The 18691-nt window shown below is 35.8% G+C and overlaps 1 protein-coding gene across 2 annotated transcripts; it reads right to left on the bottom strand.

Annotated features, from left to right (window-relative positions):
• Positions 1-1807: 1807 nt before the first annotated feature.
• Positions 1808-14999, bottom strand: LOC132560549 (probable methyltransferase-like protein 25). 2 transcript variants are annotated; one of them, XM_060225214.1, is made up of 10 exons: positions 14785-14999; positions 13799-13864; positions 12721-12942; positions 11590-11692; positions 9571-10290; positions 9147-9276; positions 8537-8628; positions 5887-6006; positions 3470-3543; positions 1808-2887 (listed from the first exon to the last, which is right to left on the bottom strand). In XM_060225214.1, exons 1-10 carry the CDS (start codon positions 14968-14970, stop codon positions 2735-2737), a joined length of 1866 nt encoding a protein of 621 aa, XP_060081197.1. In that variant the 5' UTR covers positions 14971-14999; the 3' UTR covers positions 1808-2734. The 2 variants fall into 2 exon arrangements, with proteins under 2 accessions (XP_060081197.1, XP_060081198.1); XM_060225215.1 differs by lacking the exon at positions 13799-13864.
• Positions 15000-18691: the final 3692 nt, after the last annotated feature.

The raw sequence follows: 18691 nt of genomic DNA, 5'->3' as shown, positions 1-18691 counted from the left end.
AATAGTTTGTTTAATGTTCAATGGTAAATCAATATAACACATATAGATAGTTCACAGGGGTGTGGATAATTACTTGCATATATACACTTAGGTTGGTATAGTCTGGGCCCCGAGAATCTTATCAGTGGGTGTACAGCTTCGGCCAGTTAATTAATTGGAGACCATCTAGTAACAAGTGAAGTCCATATTGGGGGATGGATGGACAAGCTTGGTCGAGAGTAAGATAAAAGAGTGGGGGGGGGATCTTTAGGTTAGAGCACGTGACCTTTGGGGAGCACACCAGATGGACAGTTCTGATACGAGACAACACAAAGTACTAGTATGAGTATATGAACTCTGTATGTTGATGAGATGTTGCTTTTGTACATTAACATTATTATTATTCAACATGTAGTAAACATGGCTATTACCAACAAGTATGTGTGTTTACGCCTACTGTGTTACACCGTGTGAAAAATATTTATCGACTGACAAATGAACACAGTTGTTTTTGTTTGCTGCGACCAATAAAAAAACAGCATCAACTGGCGCACTTCCATTCATAGCGAGCTGAGGCAAAGTTAGCCAAGTGAGTCGGATTTAATGACCAAAATGAAAGGTACAGTTGTTGAAACTTAAGTGACACATTACAACAGACGATGAAATGTTACTTGAGAGTAAAAAGTCTTTTTATTCCTGATAACGCGAAACTGAGCGACCGAGTTGAAAATGTCGTTCACGTACTTTTCTCCCCCATGAGAATTTCAAAAAGTTGGCAAGTATGAAAAGATAGTATTTTTTATTAAATTATAAAAGGGGTAAACGCAGGCTATTCTTGTTACCTCCCCTTGATCAATATTTGTTCACAATGTGAACTTCTGGTAGAACCGAATGTAGTTCATACTTTATTTTTTATGTTATGAGCTGATAACATGAAAACATGTAGCCAATGAAAATGCTTGTTACTTGTGAAATTAAGTTATCTCCCTTTGGATCATTGTCTTCCACCGGTAGTTGGCCCTAATGACCTATCTGTTGCCGGGCCTTTAAGACTAATAATAATATTTGATTTGTACAGGTATATGGTGTACTTCAAGGATCCATTTTCATCCTATAGAGACAACCACCGAGATGAAGTTGTCCTTGCCCGTCTTCGGATGGGTCATACATACCCTACACATTCATATATGTTGAAAGCCATTCACTGTTATTTTTTTTAACTGTAGTGACCTTCTGTCTACTCAAGAACATTTTTATCGTAACATTACATTCTTAAAACCCTTTTTGAAACTGTTGAGATTTGCAAAATTCTACATTACCTGAAAGATGTTGGTCTATATAATAGACTATGACATACCATTGAAATCTTTAGTGATAACATACCCATTTAAGATTTTTAACATTTGTATTTTACATTTTCGTTTGTTTAATATTATTTCCTTTTGGATCACTGTGTATTTTACCGTTTGATGGCCCTAATGACCTTTTATGTGTTGACGGGCCATTAAGAATGTAATAATAATAATATTAATAAAAAAAAAAAAATCTTCGTTATCAACAAAATAAATTGCCTGCAACACATATATATATATAATAACCTTTTAAAACCAACAAGGATATCTATCTTCTACTTGCCACAGAACATTTACATACAGAGAAATCCAGGCTAATCGTCTCGTCCTATGGAAGACCAATGAAACAAAATCTGTTGAACTACTGCTGTGGTATAAAACTGTTGCTGTTTTCTGTGTAGAAGTACAACACAAACAATAAGTAACTTTGTGATCATACATGTTTATTGTAGAAGTTTTAATCAGTATTCTGAGAAAATGACGGGTGTGAGCTGACATAGTTGCTTCTTTGCCATAACACATTTACTTAATTGCTTGGCATAACACATTAACTTAATTGCTTATCATAACACATTAACTTAATTGATTATCATAACACATTAATTAATTGCTTGCCATAACACATTAACTTAATTGTGTATCATAACAGATTAACTTAATTGCTTGGCATAACACATTAATTAATTGCTTGCCATAACACATTAATTAATTGCTTGCCATAACACATTAATTAATTGCTTGCCATAACACATTTACTTAATTGCTTGGCATAACACATAAACTTAATTGCTTACCCTAACCCATTCACCTAATTGCTTATCATAACACATTAACTTAATTGCTTGCCATAACACATTAATTAATTGCTTGCCATAACACATTAATTAATTGCTTATCATAACACATTAACTTAATTGCTTGTCATAACACATTAATTAATTGCTTGCCTAACACATTAACTCTCTTGCTTACCATAACACATTAACTCTCTTGCTTACCATAACACATTAACTCTCTTGCTTACCATAACACATTAACTCTCTTGCTTACCATAACACATTAACTTAATTGCTGTGGATGACATGTAATAGGCATCCAATATGTAGCTCAGTAACGGGTACAGTATGTACTACAAGGAGAACCTGCCTCAACATGACCCTGGCTGCTCGTAGGACGATAATCCAAGCAAAGAAAGAAGCAAATAAGCAGTAATGAGATAACATGCTGCAACACAGTGTATGTAAAAACATCACCATACTACACTGGAAACCTAATTCCTGCAGAGTTCAAATTTTGAAGCAAGTCATCATATGATCTTGACTGTGGAAATTGCATTTTCAATTGTTTCTATTGGTCTTAAAGCTTTAATAAATAAATGTAGCTGTATCCATATTTGCTGAATATCATTTTACAGATATTAAAGCAAGATTTCTAGGGGAGATAACCTCATTGAATATTGGTACAATTTCTGTAGAAATGCCATGATCCTGTAAATACAGTGCTCTGTCTGTGTTAATCAGCCCCTCCAACACTGGCTGCATAAGGTACTGAAGAGCCTGCAACAGAATGGTACACCTGTACATCAGAATGGTATACCAGGTAGCCCTCTTGGAATGGAAAGATAAAAAATACATCTATTCTTGGAGAGGAATTATCCAATTTCATATAATAAAGAGAAAAATTGAGGAAAGAAGGGGAAATATATGTAAAGAACAAAAGAAGATGAAACAATGGACGACACTAAGAACTGAGATCTTACAACCTTCGCTTGGAATTTGACCCACGATGAGGATGAATTTCTTCATTTTAATTATTGATCATTGTACATTTGTAAGACTGTTTTTGTATCAGGACAAGTTTTGTAGAAGCAAGTTTTTTCTCCACATAAACATTGGAAAAGCTCTGTTCTGCAGCCCAATTGAAGTATGATTTTAATGTGTCTGCCGAATGACGTGTAATGATGTTTTCCTATTAAAGTTCCCTTTGGAAACTCAACAGACTGAACCAAGTGATGTAAATGTAAATATAGTTATACCATTTCAGTGCATTTGTCACTAAGTTCAGTAATTATTGATGATACATCATTGTACTAATTTACCATGGAGAGATAATATATTCCTTAAGGAAAGAGTACTTACTGTCAAAGGTTCAATGTATTTCATTTTGTCTTTATTTTCCTCAAACAAGCGGAACAGTTCAGTCTTGTCTATTCCTGAAACAAAACATTTTTCCACTATCTTCAATGGAATAAAATTGTGAACAGTACATTTATATATATCTTTCGACTAAAATGAATACGGAAACCGTAGTCTGTCTTTGAAGAATAATTTTTTAAACCCCAAATAATCTATTTAGTATATTATGTTATTGTATTTATTATTTATTATATTTATTTAATCACAATTAACAACACAATACTGTATAAAATGTTTGTGGGTACTTTCAGGGTTGAAGTCCAAGTCATCATTTTGACGGTAACAACTTTCACTGACATCACACTTTTGTTTCAATGTAATTCTTGTTACATTTTATTATGATCATGTCTATATCAATAAAAACAACAAACCAGTGATACAGGCCCTATGGGTCTCTTGTTATGATTATGCCAATAGCAAAAAAAAAACCCATTAAACCAGTGATACAGGCCCTATGGACCAGTTGTTTCAGTTATATCTTTACAACAAATTGACTACAAATTTGGGCAGATGAAAATGGTTTTGAATTTTCACAATCAAAAACTGGATGCATTTTTGTCCAATGCGGAAACAACACGACGATCCAAGTCTGTCTCTCTGCAGTGTACCCATTTCAGCTGTTGAGCAAACGAAATTATTAGGTGTAACATTGGACAGGAAATTGTCATTCCTTCAACACATAAAATACCTTAAAGCCAAATGCCTTAAGGCAATGAATCTTCTAAAGGTTGTGTCCCACACTGATTGGGGATCTGATAGAAAAGTTTTGCTAAGACTCTATAGAGCCCTTATTAGATCATAATTAGACTACGATTCCATTGTGTATGGATCTGCTAGACCTTCATATTTAAAATTATTAGACACTGTTCATCACCAAGGTCTCAGGCTCGCTCTCGGAGCTTTTAAGACCACACCTACAGCAAGCCTCTATATAGAGGCTAACGAGCCTTTACTATATAGTCCTCAAAATAAATTGGCTTTGCAATACACCATTCAGCTAAAGTCAAATCCTGCCTTTATCCCTGTATTTGATCCCAAATATAACACCTTGTTTCAAGACAAACCAAAAACCATTCCTTCATTTGGTATTCGAAAATCCGCTCTTTTACAAAACACAAATATTAATGTAAACCAAATTCAGCCATTTGGAACGATAAATTCCACCCTGGCTCATGAATTCACCTGAAGTTGACTTTTCACTTTATGAAATGGTTAAATCAGACACAGACAGTTACACCTTTCGTTCATCCTTCTCGAAATTGCAGTTAAAATATAAAACATTTCTACATTTATATACTGATGGTTCAAAAGATAATGATAAGGTTGCCACGGCCATGGTTTCACCAGATGAAACCTATGGATGCTGACTACCGAACAATGCCTCAATATTCTCAGCAGAAGTGCGAGCTATCTACCTCGCCCTTGAATATATTCAAAGAAACAAACTAATGAGAGCTGTTATCCATTCAGACTCTCTTTCTGTTCTACAAAGTCTTAGCAATAGAAATATAGAAAATATTTTCATTCGTAATACATTAATACTATATCATGACTTTGCCTTTAACTTTCGTATTGCTTTTTGCTGGGTCCCTGCGCACATGGAAATACCAGACAAAGGAAGCTTCATTGCTACCACCTGTTGTTTTTAAAATTCATTTTACCGATTTTAAACCATTAATTAAACAAATTTTAATAGCTCAGTGGCAGAAGGAATGGAATACATATACCAAAAACAAATTGCACTCCGTTAAACCTGTTATTGGTGAATGGTCTCTTAGACTATAGAGACAACCACCGAGGCGAAGTTGTCCTTGCCTGTCTTCAGAAGCGTCATACATACATTACACATCATATATGTTGAAAGGTGAAGATAATCCTTTGTGCATAGGATGTGATGAACCATTCACCATTAAACATTTTTTATTGGACTGCACTGACCTTCTATCTACTCGAGAATGTTTTTATCATAACATTACATGTCTAAAATCCCTTTTTGAAACTGTCGAGATTTGTAAAATTCTACATTACCTGACAGATGTCGGTCTATATAATAGACTATGACGTACCATTTTAATCTTTTGTGTTAACATACCCATTTAAGATTTTTAACATTTGTCTTTTACCTTTTGGTTTGTTTAATATTATTTCCTTTTGGATCACTGTGTGTTTTACTGTTTAATGGCCCTAATGACCTTGTATGTGTTGACGGGCCGTTAAAAATGTAATAATGATAATAATCTTTACAACAAACATTTTGTGTTATATAACATACATATCAAAATATATCACAACTGATTAAGATGTTTTATCTAAAGTCATACAACTTATTTTAGATTCACACAAAGTTGAACATTAAGTACCTGGATCCTCTCCTGCTTGGTATTTAAGACGACTGCAGGCAGCATCAACATACGCTGTAAACGAGATATAGTCAGACTTTCTTGCTATCTTCCTGAACATTTTATCACATTTCTCTGTATCTGTAACAAAACATCACAGTCTGTAATACAACATCACAGCCTGTAACACAACATCACAGTCTGTAACACAACATCACAGCCTGTAACACAACATCACAGTCTGTAATACAACATCACAGCCTGTAACACAACATCACAGTCTGTAATACAACATCACAGCCTGTAACACAACATCACAGTCTGTAATACAACATCACAGTCTGTAACACAACATCACAGTCTATAATACATCAGTCTGTAATACATCACAGCCTGTAACACATCACAGTCACAGTCTGTCTGTAACACAACATTACAACATCACAACACAACATCACAGCCTGTAACACAACAACACAACACAGTCTGTAACATCACAGCCTGTAACACAACATCACAGTCTGTAATACAACATCACAGCCTGTAACACAACATCACAGCCTGTAATACAACATCACAGCCTGTAACACAACATCACAGTCTGTAATACAACATCACAGTCTGTAACACAACATCACAGTCTGTAATACATCAGTCTGTAATACATCACAGCCTGTAACACAACATCACAGTCTGTATTACAACATCACAGCCTGTAACACAACATCACAGTCTGTAACACAACATCACAGTCTGTAATACAACATCACAGTCTGTAATACAACATCACAGTCTGTAACACAACATCACAGTCTGTAATACAACATCACAGTGTGTAACACAACATCACAGTCTGTAACACAACATCACAGTCTGTAACACAACATCACAGTCTGTAATACATCAGTCTGTAATACATCACAGCCTGTAACACAACATCACAGTCTGTATTACAACATCACAACATCACAGCCTGTAATACAACATCACATTCTGTAACACAACATCACATTCTGTAACACAACATCACAGCCTGTAACACAACATCACAGTCTGTAACACAACATCACAGCCTGTAACACAACATCACAGTCTGTAACACAACATCACAGTCTGTAACACAACATCACAGTCTGTAACACAACATCACAGCCTGTAACACAACATCACACTCTGTAACACAACATCACAGCCTGTAACACAACATCACAGCCTGTAACACAACATCACAGTCTGTAACACAACATCTGTCTGTAACATGACATCACAGTCTGTAACACAACATACATCACAGCCTGTAACACAACATCACAGTCTGTAATACAACATCACAACCTGTAACACAACATCACAGCCTGTAATACAACATCACATTCTGTAATACAACATCACAGCCTGTAACACAACATCACAGTCTGTAACACAACATCACAGTCTGTAACACAACATCACAGCCTGTAACACAACATCACAGTCTGTAATACAACATCACAGCCTGTAACACAACATCACAGTCTGTAACACAACATCACAGCCTGTAACACAACATCACAGTCTGTAACACAACATCACATTCTGTAACACAACATCACATTCTGTAACACAACATCACAGCCTGTAACACAACATCACACTCTGTAACACAACATCACACTCTGTAACACAACATCACAGTCTGTAACACAACATCACAGCCTGTAACACATCATCACAGCCTGTAACACAACATCACAGTCTGTATTACAACATCACAACATCACAGCCTGTAACACAACATCACATTCTGTATTACAACATCACAGCCTGTAACACAACATCACAGTCTGTAACACAACATCACAGTCTGTAACACAACATCACAGCCTGTAACACAACATCACAGCCTGTAACACAACATCACAGCCTGTAACACAACATCACAGCCTGTAACACAACATCACAGCCTGTAACACAACATCACAGTCTGTAACACAACATCACAGCCTGTAACACAACATCACAGTCTGTAACACAACATCACAGCCTGTAACACAACATCACACTCTGTAACACAACATCACAGCCTGTAACACAACATCACAGCCTGTAACACATCATCACAGCCTGTAACACAACATCACAGTCTGTAATACAACATCACAGCCTGTAACACAATCTGTAACACAACATCACAGCCTGTTACACAACATCACAGCCTGTAACACATCATCACAGTCTGTAACACAACATCTGTCTGTAACATGACATCACAGCCTGTAACACAACATCACAGTCTGTAACACAACATCACAGTCTGTAACACAACATCACAGTCTTTAATCTAATATGACATACAGAAATATTCTAAGTATGAATTCAAGTGATATTAACTCACTTGCTAAACCTACAAACAATTAATTATCGAGTACTGTTCTTTAACTTTTCTGATAATTTGAAGTCACCTCATTATTACTTCATGGAAAGTCACTGAAAACAGTGACCTTGACCTTCACATCTGGAAGCATACCTACTTGTTATTTACATGGTTGACTTCTGTATAATCTACACTTGTACAAATTATGACACATCTGAATTTGACCTTGATATTTGACCTTACTTGTACATGTGTACAGCTCTAGGATAAATTAGGGACTGTATACTATTATCAATAACACAGTTCCTGAAGACTTACTTGAACTTGTGTACAGCTCTAGAATCCCTCGGTAACCAACATTCTTTGTGTGATAGTCATGATCTTCAGCTGTCTGTTTTCCCCAACGACCTCTAAAATTGTTTTCAAGTCAAAAATGATTGATTTACTAGATAAGAGGATGTGATACTAGCATCTCGTGTCGGTACATTCATTCTATGTAGTACAGAGGAGTCTTGTATCGGAGGAAATTTTCAGAATTTAGAAAATATTAAACGAATACAAATTAAGAAACAAATCTTTTTACTAAAGCATATTGAAGATTTTTGGATCATTATCTTATAACTTAAAAGTTATTATCTCAAATTTTTAGTAATCATTAATTTTGATTAGAATTTTGACAGCACAAATGGTTGATGGTTTCTCATGTGATGAATACATAAGGTTATTTTGTTTCAGTAAGAAAAGAAAAACAAAATACAAAAAAAACAAAAAAAAATCATGGAGTTTAAAAAAAATCCCATTTCGAAGCCTCTCTCTGAAGCCATGGTTCATTTTAGTAAACAATATTTCTTGTTTTATATATCTTATAAAAAAAGTTGCATCATTTTTATCAGAAATCAAATAACCTGACATTCCCAACATTACCTACCTGGTCTCCTGTGCTGCTAATCGCAAAGCAAAGGTGTTGATACCCCACAAGGGGTTATCCCCCTTTACTTTGTTGTATATTTTACTTGTTGCTGCACTCATAGGGAAATTGTACAGAGTCTCGTTTTCAGCTGAAACAATTATTATTGTTATAATTACATTCTTTACAACCCTTCAACACATAATAGGTCATTAAGGCCATCAACTGGTGAACAACACAACAATCCAAAAAGGAAATTAAACCTAAAATGTACAAGACAAGAATTAAAAATCTCACATAGTTATACAAAAGAACTACCAACAAATACATATACACAAGACATTAATAGACTAACATATATATTCTATTACCATCATTTGGGTCACAAAGAGAGAACTTTTTGCCCTTTAATATGTTACGGTTTCCAAACTCAATAGACACTTACCTTTGACCTTCATTCTGTGGTAACAGCAGCTGACACAACACAGCCCCCTGACAAAGTCCAGGCACCTAAAATACTCCATCATGGTAGGTGTGAGGTCACCACAGCAATGTAGGCCAATCATCAGTGCTCGTGGTAAGGTCAAGGTCAGTGGTTTATCCAGCTTTGTTAATGTCAGGTGCGAATCTGGCGTGTTGCCATCCCTACACTCACATCCTAAAGTTAAATCCTTGGACTGATGCATGGCATCAGCCTTAGTATCAGGTTGACTTGATTCACATTCGGGTAGAAACTCCTTCTTATGACTCAAAGATAAATTGTCAAGATCAGAATCCCAAGTTTCACATTTTTCACTGTACATGTCCCCTGTTTTAGTTTCATTGTGATTGTACTGAATATCAGATTTACATTTCTGACGATGTGTTGAAACATCCTCTACACACCTATGTCCTTCAACTGTCACTAATGGGGGTCGTCTCAACACCAAATCATCGTGAACTGTAATCTTGTGTTCCACTGGCTTGTTCTTGTCTACACTATCACATTCCTTGCTGTCTGTTGGTACTTGGTCACAATTTCTGCACACTTCTGATTTACTTACAGTGTCCTCACTACAACAATTTTGTAGTTGACAAGTGTTGTACACTAATTTTGAAAATTTATCCATATTTTCCTGGCCTTTTTCCAGCTCAAAGGTAACATTGTGTATTCCATTCTGGTGACCTGTAAAAGAAGTATCTCTTTAATCCATTACATTCATTAAACAAACCTTTGTTTATTTCACCACAATTGTACAACAAATTGATCCAACATGTACTGATCACTCTTGTTTGCCCAGATGACAACATGAAAGTGGTTTCACAGTGGTAAGAAACAGAAGAACCTGTTGAAAACTCCTATGGTGGGGCAGGTGACCATATACATTTTCATGTCTGTTTCAGGAATCAAACCCTGGACACATTTGTGAAAGCTGAGTACATTACCACGGCATCCTCTGACATATCTCAATTCAACTGATATAGACTATAAGACACACAATACGACTTCGCTACAGGACAGATATACATGTAGATAATGGAAGGGAATAACAATGTCTAGTAATGTTTCTCACAGAAAACTCATGCTTTATCTCACAATGTTACACAAGAAAAGTATGACTACACAATAATAAAAGAAAGCAAGTTATCCATTTCCTGAGTGATATATCATTGATATCAGTTCACAAAACAGTAATCAGTGACAGAAATACATTGAACGTCCTCTACTACTCCATCATCATTCTATATTTTTGTGGGTTTTTTTTTTTTTGTACAGTCTAACCTGTATTAAACGGCCACTGTGGGGAAATTATGAAAATGGCCTTTATAGAGAGGTGGCCTCTTAATTGAGATTCCTTATTTTCGAACCCAAGTTGCAGCAATTTGCACACTGATATTTGAATACAGTTTAATAATCAGGATTGTCACTGTCTTCCTGTACTTGGCAGTTTGTGGTTTGGTCTGAGTTCATTTGCTGCTCATATTTTGAAGTGATTTGCCACAATAGTGATAATATGCCTGTATTGTGTTACCAGTGACATAAATGAAATCAAACTCAATATAATATACATGGTGAATTGTGTTTACGTGCCATCAGCTGTTTTCTTTGTAGGAATGTTCACGTGGTCGCAGTCAAAAAAGCTCGTCAAATGACTTGTGGTCAAAACGGCCGTTTAAATGAGGTTTGATCACGAGTTTGGGGACGAAAAAGGTGGCCGCTGGCCGCGTTAGAAAGGTGGCTGTTAAATTAGGTATCATTAATGAGCAAAAACGATTGGGAGGGTCTGAATACGGCAGGTCTAACTAAGGTGGCCGTTATAACAGGTTAGACTGTATCTTGTAAAGGCAGGTAAGTCCATACATCAACCTATATATCATTAGTTACATTTATCACCCCGTGAACAGTCAGGTTTCAATTCTCATCAACAAGTAATGACAATGGGCATGAGCTTACTGACTAAAGAATCTGACTAAATTCTCTTACCTGTAACAGCCCTTCTCTCCGCTCCTGAAGTGTGACATTGCTTACTCTCAAATCCAATGATGTTGTAACCAAATTGTTTTTGTAGTATTTGTCCCAGGTAGCCCTGTCAAATAAAGGCTACAAGTATAAAAACATTTTGTTTGTTGTCCCTTTTATACATATCAATTTCTTTCATTTTGTTCAAGATAAATTTAAAGTAGCAGTTAATATGGTATAACCTTGATAAAATATTACGTAACTTTGATATATGTAGTGACCACTACAGCTAGAATTTAAACTGTTTATTCCTACAGAAAACACAAGGACCCAGTTGATTTAGAATTAATGAGTCTTTAAAGGAAACTTTCAATTATCAAACAAAATTTGGACTTCTTTATCATTTAGCAACTGTAGATTTATTATCATAATTTTTGTGTTTGTGTTACTTTGAAAGTCCTTTGACTTTTAAGTGGCAGAATCTAAATTTAAATTGAACTTGGTAAATTTTCAGCAAGCTTTGATCCATCCGCCTATTAGATAATTTTGTGTATATATTTTACAATAAATGTTGGTCATTTTCCAGACGTTTTTTTTTTCACCATTTCACTTGACATTAACCTGATCAAGAAACTTTTATCCCTGAAAAACAAGACAGGTGTAAATTTCTCTGCAACAATGTGCTACTAAAAGCTATTTTCATACTGGTACTATCAACGGTCAATTCAGGAAGTTTGCAATTATCTAAGAGCATCTGCAACCTTTGAATTTGCTTGGATGAATTAAATGGTACATAACATGGATTTTTTTCACATGCTTTTACAGAATATTTATGTTTATAAGCAAAGGTTGATCAATTAATAGTGGTACTATGACAAATCAACAGTCTGAACCAATATTTATGAAATTTATATGTCCTCTTATATTCAAATTTAAATATTTTATTTCTTCAAATTAATTTTCTAGTTTTATGTGAAAATTGCAGAAGTTTTGACCCACAAAAATAAGTAGATATACAGTAATGCTGTAAAAGGAGCTGTTTGGTATACTCCAATTTCATATTGTCCTGATTCAGTGTGATTATCAACATTTTGAATGGAATGTTCTACAATGGGTTTTCAATTTTAATGAATAAATATTATGTATCACATTTACCAGGCCCGACCCGATATCCAAGATGACATCACAATTAGCTTGGCGTGCCACATCATGCACCACTGCTGACATTAGAGACACCTCATGCTGTTTCTTTGGTGTCATGCCTCGACACATATCCGGGCTAATGATAACAGGGGTCACACCATTCCTCTGTGACCTTGGTAGGGATAAGGTCAAGGCTGTTCTGATGAAATTTTTCAGAGAGTCTGGCCATTCTTCCTGAACAAAATATAAAATTTAAAGTGTAACATAAAATATCAATATTGTCAAATGATTAGCTTTCAACATTACAGCATGAAGTCAAGACTGATGATAAGCTCAACTATATATTATATATCAACAGTTTCATTGTCCTGTAATAAGATGACACCCCCCTCCCCTCCCTCCTCTGTCCAATAAGTACCATGTCAACCTTCTGGGCTTATTACGGGACAAAAATAGTTATTTAAGTTATAAATGTAAAACAGTGACATGACTTTTCAAAAAATGTGATATCTGGCTTTAATTTTATCACATGATATTGTTGTTGAAATATTCAATGCTTTACAATCACTTGTTTCATTCATTGTCATCCTCGATACTCCGGTTTGCTACAATCACTTTCACCCTCTGCACCCCTAGAACTTGTCATGATAAAATTTAAGATTCCATGCGACACCTTGTGGACAGGACAAAATGACAAGTCTTTGATGTACATCAAATGAATATGGAGGTCACATAACGGTACATTGTATATTGAATGTTTCACATTGCTCCTTTATAATCTTTAAATGGAGTATATCCGCCTGTGATGGGTCAGTTTTTTTCACCTGAAACCAATTCAATTACTTTGTCTTTGCCTTCAAATTTGCTATGACATGTTCCAGGGGTGCAGAGAGTGAAAGTGTTCGTAATCCCTGTAGTATTGTATTCATTGTAGAGTAAAAATGTTTCTCATAATGGCTTCTTTTTATGGTCATAATGTGTATCTCATCAGCACTGTTGTTTTTTTATGTTGTGTCTGATCTGTATACATTGCATCTGTACCTAAATCAATGTAATCCAAGACATAATGAAGAGAATTATCAATATTTACCCTGATATATCCATAAGGTAATTTGTTAAGATCTTCTGTTGACAGTTGTAGCAGAACATCGGACCACTGAAGTAGAAATTGGTATAAAATAGTCTCAGACCTATGTATACTGTATAACAAGGTTTTATCAGATATCAAGACACCACGCTTAGCTACGAACTTCTGACATTGAATGATCTGACTCATACCAGTGATAGGAACCAAATCCATTTCTCTGAGGTGATAATCCAGGGCAGTTTAATTGCACCATTTTAGAAAACTCTGTGTTTGTCCTAAGATTACCCAATTCTCAACGCAAGCTTTTTCTGTAGGACCCTATGCACTAATGAAGAACAGCAAAAGCTAACCTGTTCACACTCAGCATCTGACAGGAAACTAAGGAATCAAACCTCAGTCTGTGCCTTGATAATCCACAATTCTACCAACTAACTCCATGAGTCACACTCCGTCAGCTGAGCAACACTGTTTAACACTATGTACATGCCATACTGATCTGATCGTTTTACAGTTTTTTATAAACACTTCACCAAGAAGGATTTCAATACAACTAAGTCTTGAGAAAGAAGCAGATATGTAGGGTTTATTTTAAATACTCTCTCTGTGGAGCATGTCTTTTTTTGCTCCATTTAATGACTGATCTGTTTAGTTAAAGGGTTTTGCATCCACTATTAAGTACTTTCGTCCCTAAGGACCCTATGAACTCAAGGCAGCTAGTAGCATAGACGGTCTCTTAGCAATTGAGCTAACTGGTCGTCTATGACCGACCAAGTCCACGTCCGCTGCAGTTGGTAAACGTCATTGATATATTCAGTACTCTATGCTGATTATCAGAAGACGTTTTAATTTGTCCACTGGTATGGAGTAAACTACCATGTCTTAAAAACCTTGAAACTTAACATTATTCAGTTATTGGTAGGAACACACGTGGTTTACGTCTCCTGCATCTGTTAATCGAGAAACAACTGTTGACCGAAATTCACACTTACCTCTCTAGGTATTTTGTCCCAGACTTTATTCACGAAGAATTTCGTCAGCTGGAAATTATAAACCCATTCGTACTCTACAAGAAATTTCAAGGCGAGTTTGTGATTGGAAGTTTCCATAATCTGTGTGATTCCGCTTGAGTCAGTGTGGTAACGTGTGTTTTCACGTGAGTCAATCAAATAAGTCATAAATACAGGTTTCTCGGTGTGTTATGTTTCAGGTACTGAAAGAAGTTGGTTATGCGACATGCTAGTGGGGAAAGTTAGCAGAAGAATTATTACAAGCGCCTGGCTGATGTAGATGGTGAATACTAATATATCAAGCCGGATAGTAATCCGGAAATATCTTATCTCAGTTCATTGATCGAATGTCACAGACTGTAACAGAAGTTTAATATCATTTGTTAACATTAATAGATGTTACTTCGTGATGTCACTTACCTAAAATTATCACTTACTTATATTTTGTTGAATACTAAATATTTCATTTAGTTTGATATTCAATTTAAGATGGGTGTAAACATACTGAGACGAACCCTCAGTTCGTTACCAAATAATTATATCGAAAATAACTCGTTTCAAAATAATAGCATAGTTTCGAAGTACTATTTGAAAATTGGGGTTATACTGACATTATTTTTATTTTTAATTTCCAGATTAAGAAAGATCGTCGATCCCCCGGTAGAACCATTTGGTAAATTTCCGATGACGTCACAAATGACATTATATATATATAAACAATAGTTTACTTTAAGGATGTACTCTTCTGAGAAGAAAAGAAAATTCTAGTTATATTCTTAAACGTTTGGTCTCTCTCTCTCTCTCTCTCTCTCTCTCTCTCTCTCTCTCTCTCTCTCTCTCTCTCTCTCTCTCTCTCTCTCTCTCTCTCTCTCTCTCCTCCCCCCCCTCTCTCTCTCTCTCTCCCTCTCTCTCCCTCCCTTCCTCCCCCACTCTCTCTCTCTCCCCCCCTCTCTCTCACTCTCTCTCCCCCCTCCTCATCCTCTCTCTCTCCCCCCCCCCCTCTCTCTCTCTCTCTGGGTAAGGATATGATACTTGGAGGTTTCGGGGAAAAATATGTGAAATGCTAAGTTTTCTTTTGAGATAACGAACTTAAAAACTGCATAGCGACCAAAAAATGAAGATGTTCTAAAGTGAATCAAATCCTTTATTTTACCATAATCTAGTATAGGCCATTTCAAACAGTTATGTTTATAAAGAGTAATCTTCAAGAAAACTTTTCATGATTAGAAAAGAGGGTGTCTCGGTGCTTTAATTTTTGCAATTTTTTTACCAAATAACCAGTTTTCCAAGAGCAAGAACCAAGATGAAATATTTGTTCTCGGACTCTAAAAATCCATGAAAATTGTCCAACTACACAAACTTTACGAATCTGAAAGCTGTGATTTGTGGTGAAAATTCATGCAACATTGATTTTCATTCTTTCGAAGATTTCCAGAATTAAACTCAAGGAAAGTACCTTGGCAACAGCAAACATGGATATTGTGCACGCTATTATTCGGATCTCGCCGTCAAAAATGTAACCCACGAATGAAATTTCTTCGAGACATCATGAAAATCGCTATTTTCAAGTTTATATTACGTACAGTTATAACAACGTGTCTAAGAACACCGACGACCAGATATTATGTTGAAATTCGTGTGATTGTTGAATTATTATTATTACTTCTGGATGTCGCGTCCTTCGAAATAACTGACCATCTGTACTCATATAAGAAGGTATGATCTTTTCATTCAACAGATACATTTTAACTGAAATGTAACATTTTTGTTTGTGATTTTTAACACGGATGTTTACGCTATCGCGGGTTGAAATTCGAAATAAGTCGATACCCCCTCCCACTTCTCTCTCTCTCTCTCTCTCTCTCTCTCTCTCTCTCTCTCTCTCTCTCTCTCTCTCTCTCTCTCTCTCTCTCTCTCTCTCTCTCTCTCTCTCTCTCTCTCTCTCTATATATATATATATATATATGTAATCATGGTTGTACGGGTCAACGAGTAAAAACCTACTAACTCTATATCAGTAACTTGATAAAATTACGCTTGATAAGCGCTAAGGGGATGAAACCCATAGTATCCAGTAGAAGGGGATGAAACCCATAGTATCCAGTAGAAGGGGACGTAATCCATAGCATCCAGTAGAAAGGAACGTAACCCATAGTATCCAGTAGAAAGGGACGTAACTCATAGTATCCAGTAGAAAGGGACGTAACTCATAGTATCCAGTAGAAAGGGACGTAACCCATAGTATCCAGTAGAAGGGGACGTAACCCATAGTAATCAGTAGAAGGGGGCGTAACTCATAATATCCAGTAGAAGGGGACGTAACCCATAGTATCAAGTAGAAGGGGACGTAACCCATAGTATCCAATAGAAAAGGACGTAACCCATAGTATCCAGTAGAAGGGGACGTAACCCATAGTATCCAGTAGAAAGGGACGTAACCTATAGGTAGCAGTACACAGTTTCTCGGTGTGGCCATGGGTGATTTTTTTGCTCATTAGAATACCCCATTATAAAGGTTTTAATTAAAAATGAAAAAAACATCCTTGCTAAAATTGGTCCTGTCATGTTAAAGTGGACAATGTGGGGTTTCATTTTTTTCAGGATAATATTTTAGCTTTGTGTTGGAGATTACTATTTGGGCAGTCTCGAATCTGTGTCTACGCACCAAAAACTAGCTTTACAGGAAGTGAAGTTTTCATAGTGTTTACATGTGGTCATGTTATGAAGAATTTCCGAGTTGGAATTTGCTGAAATGTAAGTACTTTGTTACCATGACAGTGTTGTTGATTGTAAGATAGGTGATTAGAATTAAATTTCTCCTAGAAAGTTGTAGTGTTAGGTTGGAATTAGCAGTATTTTGCATTTTTAGCATTTTTTCAGTAGGTAACCATGACAATCAAATGTCAGAAATCAGAGGAATTTTTTTTTACACAAATTTCATCTCTCTACTGTAAATGTAATTGTTATACAGTTTATAAATATATATACATGTAATGATGTATTTTTCATAACCAATCTGCTATACCTGTATATCTCAAACATGACAAATAATTTCAGGAAAAATGCAGTATCCAGTAGAAGGGGACGTTACCCATAGTATCCAGTAGAAGGGGACGTAACTCACAGTATCTAGTAGAAGGGGACGTAACTCATAGTATCCAGTAGAAGGGGACGTAACTCATAGTATCCAGTAGAAGGGGACGTATGTACATGGAGTCGTCTTGTTCATTGTGTATCCACACATTATATTACTATTATTATATTCCCAATTTATTGCTGGCCTCCAAAAGGGATTGTAAAGTTCTCTGCACATGTAACAGCTGGGTGCAATCATTAGTATGAAATGTGTGACAAATACAAAAAACATATTTTTTTTTTCATATTTCGTATTCAGTCTTTTAAGATAACAGGATGAAATTGTAGAATACAACGTAAAGCTCTCTATTTACTGGCAAGGTTCGGTGTCCTGCATAACATCAAACTATCGCTATCAATGTACTATCAATCATATTAAACCATTAAACAGTCTCTGTATGTTTTGTCTTATGTTTAGTTTCTGTGTGTTTCAGTTAGGTTTGTATCGTTCAACACCATTTTGGTATTTGCAAGAACTATTCTAACGTTCAATCCGTTTTTTAAACAAAAAGGGACGAAAAAGTAATGCTGACTAAAGATAGCGAGCTAATCTCTGACTGTTCATGTATGTAACCTATGTCGGTGTATTATGTATCCTATGTCGGTGTATTATATATCCTATGTCAGTGTATTATGTACCCTATATCGGTGAATTATGTATCCTATGTCGGTGTATTATGTATCCTATGTCGGTAAGTGTATTATGTATCCTATGTCGGTAAGTGTATTATGTATCCTATGTCGGTGTATTATG

The sequence above is a fragment of the Ylistrum balloti genome, unplaced genomic scaffold, assembly GCF_031769215.1.
Source record: "Ylistrum balloti isolate Yb309-2 unplaced genomic scaffold, AGI_CSIRO_Ybal_v1 Utg371076, whole genome shotgun sequence".
Lineage (NCBI taxonomy): Eukaryota > Metazoa > Mollusca > Bivalvia > Pectinida > Pectinidae > Ylistrum > Ylistrum balloti.
Note: the sequence above shows the minus strand (reverse complement) of the source record. Positions and strands in the feature narration are given on the sequence as shown.

What these genes read in the sequence shown, in the direction of transcription:
- LOC132560549 (XM_060225214.1), bottom strand. Translation starts at nt 14,970, where the DNA reads ATGACTTATTTGATTGACTCACGTGAAAACACACGTTACCACACTGAC. An exon ending in AGAGCTGTACACAAGTTCAA is followed by an intron (nt 6,007 to 8,536) that starts GTAAGTCTTCAG and finishes GTTTTGTTACAG; the next exon opens with ATACAGAGAAATGTGATAAA. An exon ending in CCAAGCAGGAGAGGATCCAG is followed by an intron (nt 3,544 to 5,886) that starts GTACTTAATGTT and finishes GTTTTGTTTCAG; the next exon opens with GAATAGACAAGACTGAACTG.